This window comes from Lactuca saligna, chromosome 6 (assembly GCF_052625555.1).
Source record: "Lactuca saligna cultivar CGN05327 chromosome 6, ASM5262555v1, whole genome shotgun sequence".
Taxonomy (NCBI): Eukaryota; Viridiplantae; Streptophyta; class Magnoliopsida; order Asterales; family Asteraceae; genus Lactuca; species Lactuca saligna.
Genome location: NC_136422.1, coordinates 166,116,096 through 166,141,578, shown reverse-complemented (window position 1 = coordinate 166,141,578; position 25,483 = coordinate 166,116,096). Strand labels below are relative to the sequence as shown.

The following is a 25,483-nucleotide window of genomic DNA, read 5'->3' as shown; positions in this document are numbered from 1 at the left end:
CCCTTGCAAAATTCATACATTAAATTCTTTTCCTTTCCGTCGCTGATCCATCGCACACTTTAGACATGGTTTTTTTTCGTAGCTAATCCCTCGCAAAATTCATGCATTAAAATACTTTTTATTTTCTCACCACGAACTTGTAATATCATTTTTTTTTATTATGATTCTAAAAGAAAAAAATACTATAATCATCAAATTATTATACTAAAGAACATCAAATAATGATACAACCAAGCATTAAAACACCAAAACTATCAAAGTTTACCAAAGTGTCATTCAAAAAACATCCAAAAACGAAACTATCCTTATAACATCAAACTCCCAATGGTTTAACTTCAAAATAACATTTTAGCACCAAGAAATCCAAAGTATGCAAAAGAGGTACAAACAGAAAAAAGTTTAACCTTCAAAATAACATTTTAGCTGCTCTCTTCATTTCATATCCATCCAATCATCTTCGGTTCTCATTCCTATAAAACATTATTCAAAACAATCAAAAACATCAAATACAAAAGGTTAACAAGTCATTCAAAAACATCAAATACTAATGGTTAACATCATATTACCTCTAATTTTCAATTTCCCATCATATTTTGCAAGGCTGCATACATCTTCTCCATTGCTTCATATTTTGCATCAATTTGTTGTTTGGCATCTATTGCTGCAGCTTTGGCATCCATTTCCTCATGTATTTGTTGATGTTTAGCTTCCATTTCTGCAGCTTTAGCATCCATTTCGTCACGCATCTCGTTTCGTACACGTTCATAGACAACCTAAAGTACAATAACATGATAGGAAACTTTGTAAGTACAATGCCATGATAGGAAAATTTGTAAGTACAATGCCATGATAGGAAACTTTGTAAGTACAATGCCATGATAGGAAACTTTGTAAGTATAATACCATGATAGAAAACTTTGTAAGTACAATGCCATGATAGGAAACTTTGTAAGTACAATGCCATGATAGGAAACTTTGTAAGTACAATGTCATGATAGGAAACTTTGTAAGTACAATGCTATGATAAGAAATTTTTATAAAGTACAAAATTAAACAAACCTCTTGGGATGTTATTGTACTAGATGTTCCTTCCAAAAAGCTCGCTGGATTAGACACATATCCGAATCCATATATTCTTCCTTTCTTGACTCCTCCGGAAACTTCACACCATGTTTCATTATCCAAGAGGGGGTGACAACTAGTATCATCACCAAACTTAGCCACCATAGCACTTTCATAAGCCTCCTATTATAGCAAAAAAAATATGAAAAAAATAGAAACATGAAATAAGGAATGGAATGGTTCATTCCATCCCATTAAATTCATAATCAAGGAATAGAATGAACCACTTCATAAGCCTCTTATTAATCAATACTCAAAACTTGCATAAAGTTGATTACTACTTACAAAACACTTAATTACAACTAGGTAGAGGATCAAACATTTAGAGATAATAATTTGTTTCTTTTCTTTTGTAAGTTGATTACTACTTACGAAAGATTTGTTTTCTGTCAATTAGTTGCTTTAACAAAGTCATTAACCCGAGTAGTAGGAAGTTTTGTTTCCTACAAAAGAATTGAAAATACCTTAACTTTAGCTGCCTTTGGTGTAATATACTCTTGAGTAGACCATTTAGTGTGCAACCTTGCATAAAGTTCAACTCCTGTAGGAGGGCGTTTAAGCATTGCTTGCTACAAAATCCATTAGTAATACATTAAAAAACAAAACAAAAACTCAACAGTCTAAGTGGAAACTAACGTGAGATGCAAACATCTTACCATTCTTTTCTTATGTTGACGAATAGATATAGAACCCTCGGTATGTTTGGAAACAGAGCCATCTTCTAATTTATTTCTGTTATTTTTCCCTGATTGTGATAAACGTTTCCATTTAGATGTGGTCCACACTTCATTGATCATTTTTTCCCAATACTCCTTTTTTATCCAATTTGGGCGATAGTCCTTTAGCAAATTTAAATCACCTTATAGTGAGGCATTCACATTTGCAGCTTTGGCAAGTTTTAAAGATGCTTCACGTGCTCTTCGCATTACGTCAGGAAATCGTTTCTTCATACAGTCTTCCCATACCTTGCGAGCAAGAACATCAGTCTCTTCGGGCCAAACATACAAACCCTACATGTAGATCACGCATACAATTATCTTTTTCATTTTATACCAATTTTTACTTTGATAAATCATAAAAAATAATAATTACAAATCTTGAAGTGTTCCCACATTGCATCACGATGTTCTTTGTCAACCTTCTTCCATGAGGTCCATGGGCCGTCAAACATCGTCTTCAGTATACATGTGATGGCTCTGATCACTGAAATTTGATCCGTAAATCTTGCAAAAAATAAAAAATTAAAAAATTAGCATTAGTATTATCATTAACAAGTAAATTCATTTTCATAAACAATTGTAAAATTAACATTAGTACTCTGTTTCAGAATCGACTTCAATGAACTTCCTTTTTGATGGGTTACTTGGAACTTGTTCCAAGATGTTTGATCCTCTAACTGAAGAAGAAGGTTGAATTTCTGCATCATTGTGTGATTGAGATGCATTTATATCTCCAGCATCACGACCACCAATGTGACTACCACTACGACCACCACCACGGGCTCCTCGTTGCGCCATTAGTCAAAAAATAACCCTTAAAATCAAGAATTAATAAACTATTGATTAGAACAAGTATGTATTATAATAGAAAATTATAGAAGTAAGAGAAGGTAACATGCTATAATACACAAATAAATGAAAATTGAATGTATATAGAAAAAGAAAACAATCATTTTAGCTAAAAAGTTATTTATAAGGTCCATTAGGCAAAATATATAGGTCCAAATACATTGTTTCATTCTACATTTTTAGTAATTACTCATCATCAGAATTATCATCACATATGTTTTCATCTTCAATATCATCTTCGGATGAATCATCCAAGTTATCATCAACTTCTTCATCCTCTTCTCTCACAATGTCATTGTCATTAACTTCTTCTATTTCTCCTTCAATTACATGAGAAAGGGGTCCTGCCACCTCATTTGCACCGCTACTTGTAGAAGGTAAAGTCGCTTCACTTTCTTGAAAGAATTGGTCCTCTTCATCCTCATCATCATCTTCTTCAGTAACACATTGTTGTAGATCATATACACCCCTTGGTTTCGTCTTGATGATAGCCCACCAATCTTTCAAATCCTTCATTGCAGGATATGGTGCATAATACACTTGTTCTGCTTGTGACGCTAGGATAAATGGATCTTCATTTCTTAGTCTTGATTTGTATTTAATATTAACCAAATTATGCTTTCGATCCACACGTACCCCTTCAGTAGGGTTAAACCATATACACTTGAACAATACTATGATGCAACGCCCTATGCCTTGATATTCTACTTCCAAAACCTCATCCAACAACCCATAATAGTCACACTCAGACTCATTGTAACAAGTCCCTCTTACACATACACCACTTTTGTGTGTGACCCGTCCATCACCATATTTTTCAGTATGAAACTTGTAACCATTGACAAAGTATCCTTTATATGACCTAACATGTCGTAATGGTCCTCGTGCAAGGCATTTCAAATGTTGACTGATATCATTTGATTATTGAAAAACCTACATTGATAAATTCATTTATTAACTAATTTACGCGGGAAGACACTTTGGTAATACAAAATTTCTCGTATCATACTCACATGATCTTTAAACCACTTAGAAAAATGTTGGTCCCTAAACCTTTCAAATGCTCCATCATCCATATCAGGTTGGCTTTGGATCACATAATTTTCAAACAACCTTAAAAAATAACAAACATTTTAGAGACTCACGACATTAAGGAAAAATAGATAACTTGACATACCTTAAAAAAGGTAGAACCTCAACACAATTGATCAACATGTAATTATGAGCAATACGCATCTCATCATCTGTCAAAGGCCTCCGTTGACCACTTTTTTCGAATAATCTTCGAGATGGAACTTTGAAAATGCTTAATCGAGAGTCGACCATGGTATAACTAGGAATGTCTGGGGCAAAATTACGCGACTCACGATTCAACCGGGTTTCAATTGTAGGCAAAAAGTATTGTGAGGAAAATTTTTATATTTCTCCAATCATGTAAGCCTCAACAATGGACCCCTCAACCTTCGCATGGTTTTTTATCTTTCTTTTCATTGATCCCAGCTTCCTAAAAAGATGTTGGAAAAGGCTTATTAGAAATTCCATAGGTTTTATGATAGAATATTTTATATGGTAAAAAATATACCTTTCATAAAGATACATCCACCTATATTGAACTGGACCACCAAGCATAGCTTCTCGAGCTAAGTGGATAACAAGATGCTCCATGGAGTCAAAGAATCCAGGTGGAAATATTTTTTCCAACTTGCAAATGGTTTCAACAATAGTTGTTTGCAAGCGTTGTAAGTCATCTACGCGTAACACCCTAGAACATATTACACGAAAGAATGTACACAACTCTGTAATTGCATCCCATGTTGAATTTGGCACCATACCTCTTAGAGAAATAGGCAACAATATTTGAAGAAATACATGGCACTCGTGACTCTTGAATTTGTAAAATCTATTATCATCTACATTAACGCACCCCCCCCCCCCCAAGTTTGAGGCGTATCCGTCCGGGAATTTAAGTTTAATCAACCATTGGCATATTTTAGCTACTTGTTCTTTGCTCAAAGCAAACGATGCTCTCTTTTTCATATCCTTATTTCCCTTCTTCCATGTATGCCATTGCACTCGATTGCAATACATTTCTATATCTTTTCTTGCATTCATGTTGTCTTTGCTTTTTGAGGTGTCCATCACGGTGTTGAAACGATTTTTGAACACATTTGTCTCAATGTGCATGGGATCAAGGTTGTGTCGTATTAACAACTTCCACCAATATGGTAGCTCCCAAAAGATGCTCCTCTTAACCCAATTATGAGTAATCCCAAAACCAGGGAATTTTGCATTCTTCGCTCTAAAAGGTTTGCCTTCATAAACAGTTGGAAAGTGTCGTACTTGCTCCCAAATCTGATCACCGGTTAATATTGGTGGGGGGCTAGATCGCTCAACCTTATTAGCCAGAAATCCTATTTTGTCACCCCTATATGTGTGTTGTTCAGGTAAAATTTTTTGATGGCAATCAAACCAACATGGTTTACTACCATGGTGTAACCGAAACGACCCTGACTCACCCATACAATACGGACATGCTAACTTGCCATGTGTGCTCCATCCCGATAACATTGCATAAGAAGGAAAGTCACTAACTGTCCAAAGAAGTATAGCTTTCATTGTGAAATTGCATTTAGTCGAAGCATCATAAGTCACAACACCGTCTGTATATAGAACCTTTAACTCATCAATTAGCGGCCTGAGAAACACATCTATATTTTGACCTGGGCTCTTTTTTCCAGGAATAACTATGCTTAATTGAACATATGGTTCTTTTAAGCACATCCAAGGAGGCAAGTTATAAATTGAAAGGAAAACAGGCCAACATGAATACGGGGTTGTATTTGAGTTATTTGGACTAAACCCATCGGTGCGTAGCCCAAGACGAACATTCCGTGGTTCACTTGAAAATTCTGGATGCATTGAGTCGAAATGCTTCCAAGCCTCACCATCACTTGGATGGACCATCAAACCCGGTTCTGTCTGATGTTCATAGTGCCATGTCATTTGCTTTGCTGTCTTTTTTGTCAAATACAATCTTTGGAGTCTAGGAGCAATCGGAAAGTACCTCATAACCAGATAAGGTCGTCTGCCACTCTTGTATCGATCATGATCACACACTCGACACTTAGTCAAATCAGAATCTGCCCCATAGAATATCATGCAATGGTTTTTGCAAGCATGAATCTTTTTTTTCTGGGAGTCTAATTATTTTCAAAAGCTTCTTCGTCTCATAGAAGTTCTCAACTAGTTTCTCACCTTTGGGTAGCATCCGCTTAATTATAGGAAGTATGTGATCATAGGCAGCCTCAGATATATTGTATTTAACTTCCAATGCAACAACTCTGTTGCAGCTTGTAATTTTGAATAATTTTCACATCCATCCCACAAAGGTTCATCAGCATCTTCTAACATATCATAGAACCCCTTGGCAGTTGGATTCGGGAGTTCCTCCATTACATCCATCAACATTTGTGTACACCCATTAACATCATCATCATCTTCCATCGGATCCTGCATCGGATTAGAAGATTCTTCCTCATGTTCAGATATCGTATTTCTTTCACCATGTGCCCACCAAGTTGTGTAATTAGGAATGAAACCGCATTGTAACAAGTGAAGCTCTACATCACCTCTTGTTTTATAAGACATGTTCTTGCATTTAAAACAAGGACATCTAATATAATCCCCATCAACGGTTTCTTCATTAGAAAAAGCAACATCGAGAAATCCTTTGACGGATGCATGATATGTTGTGCTAAGATACCCATGATCTAACCTTTTGTACATCCAGTCTCTATCACTACGTGTTGACATAATGACTAGCTACAACAAAATATTTAACTACTATTCAGAACTTAGATAGAGATTAGATAAAAACTAATAATTAGACTATATTGTATAATAGTTATAAAGTTAATATTTGATATTGAGAAATAAAATGAAATATTATTGGATATATAATAAAACAGAATTACTAGAGAAAAAATAATAAAGATTTTAGATATTTAAATATAATTAGGGGAGTAAAGTGAAATATATTGAATAAGGGGGTTAAATATACAGAACATAATACAAAAAAAAAAAAAAAAGTCGAGTGTTCCAATGTAACAACATCTTTAAACATTATTTCATATAGTAATAAACTATAAAAAAAAACCTCCCATTCCCATTGGAGATGCTCTAACAACAAGTAATCCTATACTTGTAATGCAATCTAGTATCCTTAAGAAACTTCTGGAAATTAAAAACAATCTAGTATACTTGTAATTCCATACTTAACATGCATCCTAGAAAGTTGTGGAACTACTCATATGACACACAAAATAAAATATAGGCAAATTAAAAACAGTCTAGAATAACAAGTGACATCTAATAAAGTCATCTTAATTGCTTAATTTTTTTACTAACTAGTTGCAAATTATGGGAAGACAACAATCATATCATATGAATATAACATATATATCCCAAAAAAATGGATTTACCCTCAAGTGGAACTAATTCAGGAGTTGTATCATTATATTATTGTGATCCTTATTGTCTAATACATGACCACGCCATGATGAGGAATAACTCGGAAACAATTATCCTTAATTATTTAGATTTGATCTCTAATTGGTGGTAAAAACTGAAATAATCAAAACTCTAAACGGTAATTATCCAGTTTGAGTGGATAATTACCAAAATCGCACCTGAAGTTATTTTAGCATACAAATTCACAATTATTTTGTTGCTTACATTTTAAAGTGTTTATGATGATTACACAGATGACCATAAAAAATCTCTATTTATTAATTACAGTTCTGGCAAAGGGAGGCTGCAATGTTAAAGCAACAACTACAGAGTCTGCAAGAGAATCTGTAAGTGCAAAGCATGAAAACTAGTGATACAGACTATGTTCTTAATCCATAAGGATAACTTTTTACATGAATTTCTAAGAGGGCAAATAGTTTGGCATGTTACATTCATATACTACATTATTACAGGGCTAAAATGGGAATAATCCTGGAAATAAAAAACTAATAGTTAGACTATATTGTTTCATGTCCAGAGAGGCTATGCATTACTAAAAACAACTGAGTTAATCCTAGCAGAAATCTTTAATTAACAGCATCCACAATGGTTAACCTAATGCTAGAGAAAGTACATCTTCAAGTAACTTGATCTTTTTTTACTCATTCAGGGGAATCTCATCCACCAAGAAAATGTCGAACTTTGTAAGAAAGTAACCCAAATTTGTGAAGAAAATACCGAACTCTACAACAAGGTATTTAATATTTATCAACTGCAGTAAAAAAATAGTTTAGCAAATCATGAAACTAGTTTTGTCACCTCCTAGATTTATGGAATAAGAGATGGAGAAGCAGCAAACAGAAATGTATTTTTGACAAATGGTTCAAGCATGAGAGAGGATCCACATCCCCCAATCCATCTCCAGCTTTCTCAGCCAGATCAACATGAAGCAACTGATCAAGCATACAACTAGAATGAACAATTATTTTCTAAAAATGATGCAGATTATAACTACAATAATGAGAAGATGGGTGAACTCCAAAGGCTGTTAATTCATTCCTCATCAAAGATAAACCCGTCTAATGCTTCAAGAACTTGGTTTCTTTTAATGGGGTTTGTTACTAATTGAAGTGCATGAGAAAACAGTTTTGGGAATGAAATTTATACAAATATGGGAAAAGGGTTCCAAGATCTTAGGGGTTGTTCATGGAGACGAATCTTCTGTTATAATACAAACAACCTGTGGAAACTTAGAAAGCATTTAAGGCATCTTTCTGAAAATGTGAGCATTCCAGAAAAAGAAACTTCACCAAGTTCAAAAGCTGATAAGATTGGAGATGATGATGGTGATGATGACATCATCCATGAAGAATCTGATAAGCCTGATGCAAATAAAGAGGAAACTGAAGGAAACAATGATTATGTGTTGGATGAATCTTCTGATGATGATGAGGAAGAACAAGATGCAAGAAATGAAGTTGACTTTAAGGCATCTTCATTGGTTTCTTCTCTTGCAAACAACACCATTATCCAAAATTTATGTTGGCTGTTGAAGTTTTACAAAAGCAATTCTGTTAGAACAAATCATTACATTATATCTGCACTAACAAGAATTTGTCAAGATCTGGAACTTTCTCCTATGCTATATCAGGTAAAACCTTGAATTCTCTGAAAAATCTAAATCAGCAAGAATTATATAATCCACAGTGCTAAATTCAAGAAATAGCAATTTTCTTTCATTCTTTTGTTAACTATAGCATTGTCATTGAATTATAAAGTATATTGTGTATTGAAAAATCTACCTAATTATAGCAATGTCACTTTTCACTACTATAATTGAATAGATTTTTTCAAGTATATGAAAAAGTTTGTAATAAAAAGAAATGAAAGTAAGAATAATACATAAATAAACAAAAGTATATTGCTATTTGTTCCATTGATCTGTCTATTATAACACTTTACTTCCATTTTTCAATGTATAATATGCTCTAATAAGAATAAAAAGTTGAAAATAAATGATGTTTTTTTTTTTTTTTTTTTTTTTTTTGTTGCAGTTATCGCTTCTTATGATATTTCACACCATTCTAGAAGAGCAGAAGTCAAGTCCATTAAAAGAACACAAGAACATTGTTTTATTTCTTACAGATTTAATTAGGAGAATGCTGAGAAAAATGAAGAGTAATCCTCTTCTTTTTGTGGAAATTCTTTTCTGGAAGTCACGCAAAGAATGTCATTACATAAACTGTGAATCAATGCTACAAGATTTTGGCAGAAATGGGTATACAAAAAGAGGAAATGACAATAATACCCATAATGGAAATGACAATGACAATGACAATGTTGGTGGAAATGGATATGGATATGGATATGTTAAAAAAAGCATGGCTGATGCACTTGGTGATGATGAAGCTGATGTTCTGATTCCACCTTGGAGAGATACAGATAGAGATGATGACCAGAGGTAAGAACAAACAAATGATCTTTTCTTTGTGCAAAAAAGACGAAAATACCCTCATCCTGTAATTAATTTATATAATTGTTTTTTAAGTGAGGAAAATGGAGAAGGGACAGAAAACTTTATTCAAAGAACTGAAACAGTGGAAAATCCTGTAAAGGCACGAAAAAGATTGAAGCCACTTGTTCTTAATGATGAGCTGGAAGAAAAGCTGAAGGACCTTTTTGAGAAGTAAGTGTTTTACAATATTTCCTTTTTTTTTCTAAATAAAACAAATATTTGTATATTGAAATATGGTGATTCATTGTAGATTTAAAGAGCTTCCAGATTGCAGTCAACGTATAGTAACAGAACTTAATTTGGAAGTTTCATCAACTCAAGTTTCAAAAAAACTTAAAGAATTAGGATTAAAACTTTTTTCTCATGCACTTCAATTAGTAACAGACCCCATTAAAAGAAACCAAGTTCTTGAAGCATTAGACGGGTTTATATTTGATAAGGAATGAATTAACAGCCTTTGGAGTTCACCCATCTTCTCATTATTTGGACAATTCAGAAATGATGGAATCAAATTTGGAAAATGGAGGGGACCAAAAAAAAAAAAAAAAAACTAGCTGCCTATAAAAGATTAAAGAAGCAAATAAATTGAAGGTCAAAGAACTACATGAGTGGGGTTTTATATTTTATTTCATGAATATTTTCACTTACAAGAAAAGTAAGTAAGATTTGTACTTGATTTGCTGAAATCTAAGAAAGAAATGTACATATATATATATATATATATATATATATATATATATATATATATATATATATATATATATATATATATATATATATATATATATATATATATATGAAGATTTGAAGTTTGAACACCATACCCCACACCACTAACAAGAAAAAAATGAACATAGAAATATAAACACATGACAGGATCTACCACACAGCATAAAAGCCAAGGGGTTTACTTATGTCAAGCCTGCAGCCTCTTTCAGGGGTTTACTTATTTGTTCTAAAAAACTTGTATTTCTGATTTCAATTTTAGTGTTTAAATACAATTTTATTTGTGATATGCTTAGTCTCTATGGTTATTCATGGATAAATTAAAATTACCTTTTTGCCCTCCATTTCTATATCCATTAAATTTTCTTATTACTTTTACTAATGATGATGTGTATTTTCAAGTAAGTCACAAGATAAATAAATTAGCTTTTGGAAGCTAATATCCTGGGATTGTAAATCCTCTTGATGGGTAGTTGCTAATTAAATTATTCTTTATTTTTCTTTAAATGCAAGAAATAGCAACGTACTTTCATTTTTATTTTATTTTTATTTTCAATAATTGGATAATATTTGAAGTACAATGCCCTAATAAGAAAAATTAAATGTACAATAATGTAATTAGTTAGATTCTTTAAAATACAATGTCTTGATAACAAAAAAAAAAAAATCAAAGTAAATACATAAAAGTACAACGATTTACACGAACATTAGAGGTTACACTATTCAATCAAATCAGGTATTTATTATTATTCAATAAAAAATAAAAAAATGGTTTATTCATATAATAAATTTATCTATTTTATATTAAAAGTTTAAAACATTTTATGAATTTGGTGTTTTATAATAAATTTCTGTTACTGAACTAATACCCCTGAAGTTGGCAGAAGGTTTCCTCCTGGTGTTTTCTTCTTCTATGACCTTTCTCCAATTAAGGTATTTATTTATTTATCTAAAAAAATACAAATATTTAATTAAACTCAAAATATATAATATATATTTTTATGGGTTTTGTAGGTGATATTTACAGAAACACATATCCCCGTTTTACATTTCATGACAAATGTTTTTGCCATTGTTGGAGGTAATAAGTAATATTTTTGTTGATCACCTAACTTTTTTATTTTTTTATTTTTATTAATGATGATTAAAAATATTTGAGGAAATGGAAAGTGTTGTTTTAATCAAGTAAAAACCTAAATACTTTTTTTTTCTTCAATTAAGTCATGTATACATGAATGTAAAAGTGTTGTATACATAAGTTGTGTCTGAAGGAGATCAAATGACTATTTTACCCTTACATTTTTCAAAAAAAAGGTAGTGCCAAAGATATGATTATTTTGAGTTATAAGAGAAATGTTGATAACAACACAGGGCAAAAGCAAGCAAGTATGGGGATTGAGTTTTGAAAATCACTAAAGATATTGTAAATGCTCGTTACAACAACACTACAGATAAAACCAAAAGCAACAGCAACAATACAGATTCCATTAAAAGAAGGAGAAACACATTAAACAAAATCCCATAAGAGGATTTAGGTTATGAAGATGAAGTTGTTGACCATTTTTATGAAATACCAGATGAGGATTTGGATTTAGAATTGTTTGACATGGTGTGTGAGATTCACACAAACACTTCAAATCCAAAACCTGAAACTGAAAGGAAGAATACTGGAGGATGAGTATTACCTTCTTGGTGAATATGTCACCCGTAGAACTAATTGTACAATTCTAGACCAGAAAAAGAAAACTATTATGATTGATTTAGGGCTAGGGTTTATTGATTTAGGGCTAGGGTTTATTGATCTGTATACAATTCTAGACCACAAAAAGAAAACTAAGTCAGTCATTAGGTGTCCAGATTAAGTACCCGTTAAGTAAGAAAACGAACAGCTCCTTTGTTATAATGAAGGATAAGTCACCTGTTTCTTCTCAAATTCACGTTGCCACCTCCTAAATATGAAAGAGAATTAGGGAAAACCTAAAAACGTAACTCAAGTTCTCATGAACTGGAAGAAAAACTATGATGAATCAAGCCCTAACTCAAGTTCTAATTTTAAGTGTCTATTCTTATATAGATGCAATCGATGGTAGACCTGAAACTACCTTGCAGATAATGAAGAAGGCATTCCATATGGCTACGAAACACAATAACCAGAAAGTTTCAAGGTAAATTAAACCCTAACAAAATATATTGTGAAATTGAACTAAAACTAACCTAAGAGGGATGAGATTTACCTGAATCGGAGGTTAACGAAGAATACTTTCAAATTTAAAGATATGGAGGTTGCCGGAATTGGGTGAATGGCGTCGTCATCTGCTCGAACAGAGATGGTGATGAGATAAAGCAGAAGCTAATTACACTTAGTAAAGAGTGATAAAGCTGGAGGGAAGGAAAGTTACACTGCCTTCGTGAAGATGGAACTGGGTGCCAATTTCAGCGAGAGAAAAAAGAAAACGCGCGCACCCCGAATAAATTTTCCGTCGTCGTTCTCTCGCTGAACGCTTACTATATGCCACAATTTTTTATCCCTCGCTGAACCCTAGCTAAGTGCCTTCATTTTTCGAGTAATTAGCGAGGAATAGAGAGGTATCGTTAAATAATTGCCAGATCCGTAGCTGATCCCTCGGTAAATCCTCACTAATATTCCATATATTAAATAAATAAAATAATTATACAAAACATGGTAGATCTGTCGTATTTCCGTAGCTATAAGTCTAAATTTTTGCTAGAGAATAAATCTGTAGCAAAATCCATAGCTGAAACTCAGGTTTCTAGTAGTGAAGTCATTGATAAAGTTTGAAGTTGGAAAATGAAGTTTATCAATGTTTGAAGCAATAGTGGTGTTATGTTGGCGTTTAATGGATATGAAGTTCAATGACGATGAATTATTTATTAAACTTTAATGCATTAGATGAAAAAAAATAGTAAAATTGTATGAAAAAGGAATGATAATGTGGCAATCATTTACATCATATAGTTCAATACATTGTCCATACCTAATATATTAGAACTAAAAATTTAACAAAGTAACAAATAACCATAAATATATTGGATGCCTAATATTGGAACTAAAAATTTAACAAAGTAACAAATAACCATAAATAAAAAAAACACCTCTAACACAAGACATTATTGGGTACAGGAGGTATACTACAACAAACTGGTTAGAATTGCTTAAAATAGCACTGTTTGCATACAAGAGAGTGAGTGAAGGATGAGCTACGACTTCTATGAACCTTGTGCGTGTGGGTAGCCAGCTTGATCAATCAAACAAGAGAAGGTCGTCAAGTTCGATGGAAATGATTTTCTTGGATATGATAGAACTCTTCAAAAAAGATTGTTTGAGTTCGTGGAGCTCCTCTTTCACTTCTACCATGTTTGGTCTTTTCCTTCCCTCTAGTTCCACACAATCTTTGGCTAGTCTAGCAAAGCATCTAATATGCTCATTGAGCCCATCTTTTTTCACTTTATCATCAAGAATCTGAAGCAAGTGGCCCCTTTCTAGCGAAGAAATGAAATACGTTGCCAGACCCAAGTCACTTTCAGTTCTATCATGTGAAAACACCTTTCTGCCTGTAATCAGCTCCACAAGAACCATGCCAAAACTATAAACATCACTCTTCTCTGTCAAAATTCCTGATCGAAAGTACTCTGGATCTATGTATCCTAGTGTCCCATGCACCAATGTCTGTAAGTGAGTCTCATCAACCGGAATGAACCTTGAGATTCCAAAATCAGACACTTTGGCAGTGTAGTCGTCAGTCAAAAGTATGTTCAAAGATTTAATATCTCTATGAACGATTTGTGTCGTTGAATGTATATGCGCAAGGGCTTCTGCAGTATGTGTGGCTATGTTTAGGCGTCTTTCAAAACTCATTGAAGATAAGTAGTCTTGTTCATGAAGGTGGTGGAAGATAGTTTTGTTGGTTACAAACTCATAAACCAGGAGAGGAGTTTGCGTCTCTAGACAACATCCCAAGAGCTTGACTACATTTGGATGACTAATTTCCGACAGAATAATCACCTCATTTATAAACTGCTCGATCTGGTTCTCATCAATTGACTTAGCTTTCTTTATGGCAACCATTGTTTTATCTGCTAGTGTACCTTTATAAACAGTTCCATAGCTTCCTTGACCTACAACATTGTTTTTGTGGAAGTTACTGGTTGCCTTTTCAAGATCTCTTGCAGCAAAAATCTTTGCCATGTGGGAAGATTGTTTAGATTCGAATAGCACTTTCTGCAATATCAACCCCCCGTTTTTCTTGAAGAATATCTCCCTACTCTTCATAATCTTCCTTTGTTTGAGTCCCCAGTATATTATAAATGTAAACACCAATGAAGCTGCAGTGCCCATGCTGACGCCTGTCGATTAATAGAATCCCCATACGAAGATTCGAATTGTGTCAAAAAGTATATTATATATATATATATATATATATATATATATATATATAGAGAGAGAGAGAGAGAGAGAGAGAGAGAGAGAGAGAGAGAGAGAGGTGATTCTTCCACTGAATTTCTGCTCGTATAAATAATGATGTTATGTCAAAAAGCTGTTCTAACTTCTAACTCACCCCAATAGACTGAATTTCCGTCGGCTTGTAAATTATTATTAGAGCAACCATCACCACCCTTTCGACCATCACCGTGCTGCCCTAAGGGGCATGAACAGCTGTAGCTCCCATTTGTGTTACCACAGCCATATATGCAATCATGTTCACGTCCTTCGCACTCATTAATATCTGAAAGAATCACAGAATATTGTGAAAATCTTGTATTTATTGAAATGTTGATGGTAGTAAAGTGTTAATATATATACCTTGACAACCGTTTGGGAGATATGGATTACCCTCGTACCCTTGAGCACACTGACAACGATACCCATTGTAGCTTCGATTGGATTCAGTCAAGGTATCAACGCATACGCTATTCTCTTTGCAACCATAACTCGAAATGTTCTTTTGAGCTTCTTCACAGCTTACGTTCCCAACCGACCATTCAAGAACCACCGGGAAAGACCGATTCTGCAAACTATCAAAATCGGTTTTATGAAACGTGTAATTACCTTTCTCAACAATAAACCCGAACGTGCAGTTATTGAAACTCCAGCTCCCTACGTTCTCCCTTCGTGTGTTGCTTTGTGCATGGATTCGAAATCTTGTGAGGTTATAAGGAAGTGGAACTTGGCTACAACCCAAGCCTAAACACGAACCATTGGTTAGCTTATCGCAACCAGTCATTGATAGACATCCAGTATAGTAACCTTCACCCTTTAAGGTCTTGATGTTGACTCTAGAGTCGCACCCAACTGCAGTTAAGAGGTTCAGTGTACTCGAGACTTGGAATCTGGACAACTTTATTCTGGGTTCTGACACGCGGGTTATTGCATGAGTTTTGTTGTAGCAACGATAGCCCATCGGCAACATGCCACGCATATAGCCATCAGCAAGTGATATACTTAACAGTTTGAATTTGGTGTTGGAGACACTAAGTGTCTCACAATTTACCTGATATTCGATATTCATGTAGCATCCTTCTATGGTCCCAAAAGGATACGGGATCGTGATATTCCCACATTTAACAGGGCAGCCAGGAAGAGATAGAGCTACTTCAGATGCTGCTTTCGTTCTTGATAGTATTACAATCAGTATTATGAAAGGCCGAAGTAGTTTAAGAAAAGCAATTCCCTCTGATTTTTCCATCTAAATTGATAGAAACACCTTCATTTTCTCAACTGTATACAAGACGTGGAGTCATATGCTCTCTAAGTTACTCCAAAGGGCACCTTCATTTTCTCAACTGTATACAAGACGTGGAGCAACAAGATCTAATACCATCGACCAATATGACGATTACAACCACATAGAGATAATGATAGAACCGATGTTAAATGAACGTTTTGTAGTTTTATTTCTAGTTCAAACACTGTTAATTAACTTTTTCTTACCTTGGAATATCCTGAAACAACGATGGATTCGGCCGTTGTTTATGTGCTTTTGTGTATGGATGTATTATTTCATGTTTTATTGAGTGTCCGCAAGCCTTTTAACGAACGTAACATTGAATCGGTCAATTAACCAAGAATATGAACCATTACTTGGAAAGTGCCAAACTTGTACATCATATTTTATCATATTTTGGCAAAAACTACCCATTTTTATCTCTCATCAGTCATCACGTTTTCATAACTTTTTAGCCAATATTTTCAACTTTGTCGTTAACAACACTTTATGTTTTAAAAGATGGTATATAATAGACCAATAAGTAGTTTTTTCATTAACAACAATTTATGTTTTAATATACCAATATGTATATAACAAAAAATTGTTAGCTTACAAATCATTTTCCTTTGCTAAATGCTTCAATTTAACTGGGTAAATAATATATTTATCACTTTATTTAAAAATAATTTGGTAATTCGTGCACGTTAATCTACATCTGGTATACCTTGGCACTAATTAACATACTCTGGTTGTCCTCCTCGCATAGAGAGTTGAATAAGGTAAGATGTTTTTATCATTGTAAAATGTTATGTTAATATTAAATAGATATAAAGTTTAATGGTTATTGAATTTTTTTAATGGGAAACATGAAGGTGTATAATAAGTGATTTTTTTTTTAAATACTGCTTATACTATATAACTATCTTGTCTACTTACAGAATTCAATCGTGTCTAAGGTTGCATTTGACATGCTAGCTGATAGCTTAGATTATGTTTGACGTACTAGCTGAAAAACTAGTTGTTAGCTTAAAAGCTAGCTAATAGCTAAAAAGTTAGTTGTTAAACAAAAAGCTAGCTGATATCTGAAAAACTAATTAATAAAAAATGATTTTTGGTACAACTAGCTGAAAAGCTAGCTAAAATATATAAAATTACATAAAAAAACATTTGAGAGTATTTATTTCTATAATTAATTAAGGGGTATATTTGAAAATTTTTAAAAAAGCTCCTAAAAAGCTAGTCTAAGTAGTTTTTCAAAACGCTTGCTTATAAGGTACTTTTTTGCTTGCCAAACACAACAACATAAAAAAGCTCGAAAAATAAGCTAGCTTAACAGCTAGTTATGTCGCGCCAAACACAGCCTTAAAAGCTAGCTGATTGTTAAAAAAACTAGCTGTTAACTGATAAGCTAGCCGATAAAAAAGAGTGTTTGGTAAAAACTAGCTGATAAGCTAGCGGGAAAGTATAAAATTACATAAATGGACATTTTCCAAAATAAGTCTTCTGTAATTAATTAATGGTATATTTGGAAACTTTGTAAAAAAAACTCATAAAAAGCTACTCCAAGTAGTTTTTTAAAAGCTAGCTTTTAGGCTTACCAAACACGACAACCTAAAAAAACTCGAAAAATAATCTAGCTTTTAAACTAGTTGTAGCACGCCAAACACAGTCTAAATGTTCAAACTCTTTTCCACATACAAACTACGGTGGTGTATGATTGTATATAGATATGCCCATTTGTATTTAATATAAGTTGTTTGTATATCGACCCATTATATATATAATTAAAACAATGGTTATAAAACTCGTTACTCAGTATATGATATGGGAGGTTAGAGGGCTAAAATTATAAAAAGATTCAAATCACATACATCTCATATGGATTGTAAGATTCAAAAGTGAAGATTTTTTTAATACTATAAATGAAGGAAACTAGTCAACTTATATATCTTACAATGATTATTTGTAAATGAGGACGCATATAAAAATTAGGCATCATCTTTTTTTATTTTACAATAATTTCTATTTTATTTAATGGTTGAGACATATTGCATATTTGTATTGGAGTATAGATTAAATAAGTATGCGCTTTTAAAATCTAAAGAGTAGAGTCTAATAATTTATTAACTAAAAAACTGAAAAAACTAAAATATAAAACTGAAAAAACTAAAACTGAAAAAAACTGACAGTTTGGTTTTCCAAAATAAAAAACCAAACCTTTTTGGTTCAGTTTTGGTTTTAACGTAAAACCGAATCATGCTCGCCCTTAAAAATACCTAATGTTGATCCATATGTCTCTTTGATATTTGTGTGTATTCATTGTAACAATGATGAAAACGAAATTGCAAATTTGTTTGCTATAATACAAGTATTACATGTGTATATTATCATTGTCACTAAAAATTTTATATTTTTTATATTCAGACCGTGTAATATATGGATTTATAACATAGTAATACAACACACAACATATATAATAAACTAGTTTATAACTTGTGGTAACAACGGTTACAAAACTAATTAAACTTTCATAAAACAAACTTAAAATTATTAATTAATTGTTTTAAATAAATTATTAATTAAGATATAAGTTTATATAAAATTATAATTGTTGATTCAAATAAATATATGAAATTATATTACCTTGTAGTCTTTATTAATTTTATTTTATTTTTTATTTAATGTTATTAATGAAATGTAATTAAAGTGAATTTAAAATAGAGAATCAATAGATTGACAGGTGACATGACATTAATTAGATATCTAATAATGTAAACATAGCAAAAGAACTACTCTTTTATTAGTATAGAAAAATACGTCTAACAAAGAGAAAGGACCATCGATGATGAGAAAGGTATACTTTTCAGTTGCATTGAATGCCATTAGATATGATACCAATTTTGTTTGAAGGATTAGATGGAAGAGAACAAACGGAAAGGAGATGCAGAGTTTTGCGTTGCAGAGATTGGCTCTAGGTTAGCGAGATAGCCCGGCCTGATAATATATTAAACGTCAATTGAGTAGGATTTCATTCAATATAATGAGAGGATATGATATGCATTGGTAGATTTTACTTTAGATATGATAAATATCATCAAAGACCCAAGAAGAAATATACTTTGTCGTTATTATAAGTTTTTATTTTTAATTAAAAATATATAATGAAAAAATTTAGGCCCACGTAGCTATCCATTTTGATCCACTCGAATGCCCATGACTTTACATAAGAGACCCTTGTTGCTAAACTAAATAGTTCAATATGCACAAGGGCTGCCAGATTTATCAATCAAAATAGAGAATCTCGTAAAGGTCATCATGCTTGATTTTCTTTGACATAATGGAGCTCTTCAAGTAAGATTGTCTCAGTTCGTTGAGCTCCTCTTTCACTCTAACCATGTTAGGCCTTTTCTTGCCCTCTAGTTCCAAACAATCTTTGGCAAGTCTAGCAAAGTATCTAATATGCTCATTAAGCCCATCTTTTTTCACCTTATCATCAAGAACTTGAAGCAAGTGGCCCCTTTCCAGCGAAGAAATGAAATAAGCTGCCAGACCCAAGTCACTTTCAGTTCTATCATGTGAAAACACTTTTCTACTTGTAAGCAGCTCCACAAGAACCATGCCAAAACTATAAACATCACTCTTCTCTGTCAAAATTCCCGATCGAAAATACTCGGGATCTATGTATCCGAGTGTCCCATGCACCAGTGTCTGTATGTGAGTCTCATCCATTGGAATGAACCTCGAGATTCCAAAATCAGACACCTTGGCAGTGTAGTCGTCAGTCAAAAGTATGTTCAAAGATTTAATATCTCTATGAATGATTTGTGTCGTTGAGTATATATGAGCAAGGGCTTCAGCAGTCTGTGTGGCTATGTTTAGGCGTCTTTCAAACGTCATTGAAGATATGAAGTCTTGTTCATGAAGGTGGTGGAAGATAGTCTTGTTGGTTACAAACTCATAAACCAGGAGAGGAGTTTGTGTCTCTAAGCAACAACCCAAGAGTTTGACGACATTTGGGTGGCTAATTTCTGACAGAATAATCACCTCATTTATAAACTGCTCGATCCGACTCTCATCAATTGACTTAGCTTTCTTTATGGCAACCGTTGTTTTATCTGATAGTGTACCTTTATAAACTGTTCCATAACCTCCTTGACCGATGATATTTGTTTTGTGGAAGTTATTGGTTGCCTTTTCAAGATCTCTTGCTGCAAAAATCTTTGCCATGTGAGAGGATTGTTTAGATTCAAATAGTACTTTCCGCAAAATCAATCCGCCATTTTTCTTGAAGAATCTCTCCCTGCTCTTCATGATCTGCCTTTGTCTGAGTCCCCAGTATATGATAAACGTTAACAAAAATGAAGCTGAAGTTCCCATGCTGATTCCTGTCGATTAGTTAAATCAATCACGACAACAAAATTAACTCAACAACTTATACGAATTAACCATATGAATTGTGTCATAGATACTAACCCCAATAAATTGAATTTCCAAGCGATTTGATTCCTTGTGTATAAGAGCAGCCATTCCCATCCTTCCGACCATCTCCCTGCTGCCCTAAGGGGCATGAACAGTTGTAGCTCCCATTTATGTTACTACAGTAATATTTACAATCATGTTGAGCTCCTTGACACTCATCGACATCTGGAAAAAAAAAATCACAAATGTTCATAAAAAATGTGTAATTAAAACCTATTCATGGTATTAAACACAGACGTAAATTGTTACCTACCTTGACACCCATTTGGCAGGTATGGGTTACCTTGATACCCTTTAGCACACTGACAGCGATACCCCTGGTAAGTTCGATTAGACTCAGTCGTAGTATCAAGGCATACGCTATTTTGTTGACAAGCATATGTCGACATGTTCTTTTGAGCTTCTTCACAGGTGATGTAGTCAACCGACCATTCAAGAACCACAGGGAAAGCCCGCTTCTTCAAATTATCAACGTCTTTTTTACGAAATATGTAACCACCTTTCTCAACAAGAAATCCATACGTGCAGTTATTATAACTCCAGTTTCCTACGTTCTCCCCTCGTGTGTTGCTTTGTGCATGGATCCGAAACCTTGTCAAGTAAGGAGGGACAGGAACCTGGCTGCAACCCATGCCTAAACACGAACCTCTGGTTAACCTATCGCAACCAGTCATTGATAGGCATCCGGTATAGTAGCCTTCACCCTTAGCAGTCTTCATGTTGGCTCTAGCATCACACCCAACTACAGTCAAGAGATTCTCAGTGCTTGAGACACGAAACCTGGACAACTGTATTTTGGGTTCTTGGCTGATGGTTATTTTATGAGCTGTGTTGTAACAACGATAACCTATCGGCAACAAACCACGCATATAGCCATCAAATGATATGTGTAACAGTTTGAATCTGGTTTCTGAAACGCTTAGTGTCGAACAATTTACATGATATTTTTTGTTCAAGTAGCAGCCTTCTATCGTCCCAAATGGATATGGGATCGTAATATTCCCACATTTATCGGGGCATCCAGGAAGGGATAGAGCTACTTCAGATTCTGCTTTCGTTCTTGATAGTATTATAATGAGTATTGTGAAAGGATGAAGCAGTTTTAGCAGGTTTCCTGTAGTGATTCCTCTTGATTTTGCCATCTAAATCGATTTGGAATCAGGCTTTGGTTTCTATTATTGTTATAAAACCAACCTAAATGGCCAAAGAATAGGACAAACAACCAAGGTATGCAAGACGCAGACTCGTATCGCATCTAACATTACTGTAGAAGGGCGTCATCAGTACTAGTCATATGTGCATACTCTCTAATTAAATCAGATTCAATTACTATACATTCAATGAGTTCAGGTTTAGTTAAAAACGTTTGGACATGAGTTGCTAGGATATGCAATTACAAAAATAATAATGATAGAACCGATGTCGATCTCATTTTTTAGTTTATTTCTAGTTCACAAGCTAGCTGTTAACTTTTTCTTACATGGGAATATCCCAAACCAAATTAATTAAGATAGATTAGGCGGTTGTTGATGTGTTCTTAACTTCTTGTATATGTATGGATCTATTGTTGCATGAATTATAGCATGGGCACTAGTCTTTAGGCATAACTTTGATCAGGTCAAAGTAACCAATAATATTAATTATCTTTTTAATGCCCAATTTCTTTACTTTAGAATATAAAAATGTTAAAAGATAAGTAAAAACTTTATTGTCAATTCAGGGGTGCATTGTTTCGGAGGAAATAGACGTTAGGTTGGACAAAGTGCGTTTCCAACTTACCACACGTAGTAGTAGCCAGCCATATCAGCCGAATACCTTTTAATATGACACTCATTGGGTTGGAAAATGGTGTTCACTACACACTCATCAGTAGGAAGAGAAAGATAGAGAGGGAGGAAAAAGAGAGAGAGTGTGTGAAGGTGTGTAGCTAGAGTCTCACCGGTAGAAATCACACCACCACCATGCAGGGGCGGTGCCCCCCGCGTCAACCCACTTCCACATCATACATGTAAAAAAATACCTACCATTCCGGTTAGCCTTAATATGTCTTTGACACTGATCCAGACATGCGAATCGGTGCATCTTAACTATCAAGAAAATAAATATGAATAAAATAAGATGTAACCTTATCAAAACGGATACTAAAAGTTATATTCAGAGAATGTTTTGCATATTTAATGTGTTTTTTATGTTACTATGGTTTGAGAATTGAGATTGGGCCAAAGTACTTATTTGGATGAAAGCCAAAAAAACATTTGATGTTGAGAGAGAGAGAGAGAGAGAGAGAGAGAGAGAGAGAGAGAGAGAGAGAGAGAGAGAGAGAGAGAGAGAGAGAGAGAGAGAGAGAGAGAGAGAGAGAGAAACAAAAAAAACGAAGCCATGGATGATCATGAAGGAGGAGGCGGGAGAAGCATAAACACGAAACTACCTATTTGAGAGAAGGCTCGGAAGCCTATGAAGTGGAAACTTTCAAGAACGATACCCTCCACCCTAAGGTAATGGGGAGTGGTTACACTTAACCCACTCAAAAAGTACTGCCAACTTAGCGTCACGTCAGCTCCACTACAAGCTTACTACCAAACCACTAACCTTTGGAAATGATTACTACTAGTCTTTTGAAAATTAAATTTTTTTTTTGTTTGCAGTGGATTAAAAAAGAACAACTTCCTTCCTATTGGTCCTTTGAAAGCATATTTTCTTCTCATTAGGCATTGGATGTCTTCATCCATCTTCACTACCACTTCAGCCCATTCCACACCCAACCCACCAGCCTCTGGGGTGGTGTTCACTAGTGTCTAGTGGGTTGACATGCCACATAGAAAATCCAATCCACGCGTGAATTGTTTCTCATTCCAGAAAACCTAAAATGGTCCTAGATATAACTTGAGGGTGTGAGAACAAAACAAAATAACTGTTACTAGTAATGTTATTGATGTAAAATTTTGTTCAAAATATTATTAAAAATGCTAAAAATAAACACTTATATATAGAAAATATATAGGTTTATGTTACTCCAGCAATACAATACAGAAAAATTAAAAACTTTGACAGCAATTAAGCTATCTGTTAAAGTATTCCCGTTTTGCCCTTAGACCCAAGAACAAGCAATGACAATACCAAGATAAAGAAAATGAAGAACAACAGATTTAATGTGATTCAGCAAGATAAAATATTACTTTTGGGATGAGCCTTATCTTTTCTGAAGTTGTGCGGACGGAATCATACGAAGATGTGTGTTCGGGAATGAAAGCCGACAAATCTTGGAGCATTGTCATAGCGGGCCCACCGGTGGATATCATGGAGCACACTACACTGCTAAGAAGATCTTTGATATTGGATTTTGTTGGCCCACAATTTTTAAGGATGCAGCTCAATTTGTCAAAGACTGTGATGCATATCAAAGAGCGGGAAACATTTCATCCCGAAATAAAATGTCACAACAAAGTATTCAAGTGTGTGAGGTGTTTGATGTTTGGGGGATTGATTTCATGGGACTATTTCACGTGTTAAAAGGCAACAAATGCATATTAGTGGCGGTGGATTATGTATCCAAATGGGCGGAGGCACAAGCATTACCAACTAATGATACCCGGGTGGTGGTTCGATTTCGTAGAAGCTATTTTCAAGATTTGGAGTCCCAAAAGCCCTTATAAGTGACTGAGGCACTCATTTTGCCAATGATCAACTAGAGAAGGTAAAGGAAATATGGGGTAACTCATAAATTCTCTATATCTTACCATCCACAAACGAGTGGGCAAACCGAAGTGATCAATAGAGCCTTGAAGTGAATCTTGGAAAGATCGGTGGGGAGCAACCAGAAAGAGTGGTCGGACAAGCTAGATGATGCACTTTGGGCTTTCCGAACAACTTTCAAAACACCTATTGGTACTACACCATATAGGCTAGTTTATGGAAAGTAATGTCATTTACCGGTGGAGATCAAGCATAAAGCTTTTTGGGCTTTAAAAATGTGGAACTTCAACATTGCGGAGCTCAAGAACAACCAGTTGATACAAATGAATGCTCTTGAGGAACTTAGACATGATGCTTATACTAGTTCTTTAATCCATAATGAGAAAACCAAAAGTTGGCATGACAAGAGGATCAAGAGTAATAAATAGTTTCATGAAGGGCAAAAGGTGTTGCTTTTTAATTCAAGACTAAAACTGTTTCCGGGCAAACTCAAGTCAAGATGGGATGGTCCTTTTCTAGTAAAGAAGGTGTTTCCACATGGTGCTATAGAATTATTATCAAAAGATGGTACCCCTTTCAAGGTAAATGGACATAGAGTGAAAAGATATGAAGAAGGAGTCCCAAGGAATGAAGACATAGAAGAAGGGCTGCTGCTGGAGGGAATGGCAGAAATGTAGCATGGGAGGAGTCTAGCTAATGACTCTTTCAAAAGAAACGCTTCTGGGATGCAACCCGCATTTAGAGTTTGCATTTCTTTTCGCTTTATTTTCTTTTTAATTCCTTAGGTGCTATTTTATTTTCATTCTTCCTCTGAAAATATGTTTTAAATGATTGCTTGAGGGCAAGCAATGCCTAGAGTGTGGGGTGGTGTGTTAAAAATAAAAAAAATTAAGTTTTTTTCAATCTGCAAGACTTACTCGCCGAGTTTATACGCATACTCGGTGAGTACATCTTAAAAAACCCAGAAACTCGCGAATACGTGGACCTACTCGGCGAGTAGGACTTTTCAACTCGGCGAGTATAAAATTTACACAGGTAGTTTATAATCTGTAAATAAGGGTTTTCACTCATTCTAAACATTACCCTTATACTCGCCGTGCATATCTACTCTCAAGCCACTCCTTCCATTTTATTTGTTGAATCTC

At 34.1% G+C, this 25,483-nt stretch overlaps 4 protein-coding genes and 2 pseudogenes across 4 annotated transcripts; 1 reads left to right on the top strand and 5 right to left on the bottom strand.

Moving 5' to 3' along the window:
• Positions 1-276: 276 nt before the first annotated feature.
• LOC145002120 (uncharacterized) lies at positions 277-2,148 on the bottom strand. The gene is made up of 5 exons (XM_078961415.1): positions 1,779-2,148; positions 1,587-1,691; positions 1,060-1,245; positions 567-773; positions 277-470 (listed from the first exon to the last, which is right to left on the bottom strand). The coding sequence occupies exons 1-4, from the start codon at positions 1,917-1,919 to the stop codon at positions 576-578; spliced, it is 630 nt and encodes a 209-aa protein (XP_078817541.1). The 5' UTR covers positions 1,920-2,148; the 3' UTR covers positions 277-470; positions 567-575.
• Positions 2,104-12,917, bottom strand: LOC145003100 (uncharacterized). Its single transcript, XM_078962246.1, has 5 exons — positions 12,840-12,917; positions 12,675-12,753; positions 2,440-2,655; positions 2,215-2,345; positions 2,104-2,132 (listed from the first exon to the last, which is right to left on the bottom strand). Exons 3-5 carry the CDS (start codon positions 2,637-2,639, stop codon positions 2,104-2,106), a joined length of 360 nt encoding a protein of 119 aa, XP_078818372.1. The 5' UTR covers positions 2,640-2,655; positions 12,675-12,753; positions 12,840-12,917.
• On the bottom strand, positions 4,107-5,849 carry LOC145003099 (uncharacterized). Its single transcript, XM_078962245.1, has 2 exons — positions 4,273-5,849; positions 4,107-4,194 (listed from the first exon to the last, which is right to left on the bottom strand). Exons 1-2 carry the CDS (start codon positions 5,847-5,849, stop codon positions 4,107-4,109), a joined length of 1,665 nt encoding a protein of 554 aa, XP_078818371.1.
• On the top strand, positions 8,189-12,814 carry LOC145003098 (uncharacterized). Its single transcript, XM_078962244.1, has 9 exons — positions 8,189-8,850; positions 9,254-9,660; positions 9,748-9,885; positions 9,965-10,138; positions 11,325-11,373; positions 11,455-11,521; positions 11,755-11,826; positions 12,515-12,605; positions 12,715-12,814. The coding sequence occupies exons 1-9, from the start codon at positions 8,371-8,373 to the stop codon at positions 12,812-12,814; spliced, it is 1,578 nt and encodes a 525-aa protein (XP_078818370.1). The 5' UTR covers positions 8,189-8,370.
• A 776-nt stretch (positions 12,918-13,693) lies between the features above and the next one.
• LOC145003097 (wall-associated receptor kinase 2 pseudogene) lies at positions 13,694-16,145 on the bottom strand (annotated as a pseudogene).
• Positions 16,146-19,448: 3,303 nt separating this feature from the next.
• Positions 19,449-21,787, bottom strand: LOC145003096 (wall-associated receptor kinase 2 pseudogene; annotated as a pseudogene).
• Between the last annotated feature and the right edge of the window lie 3,696 nt (positions 21,788-25,483).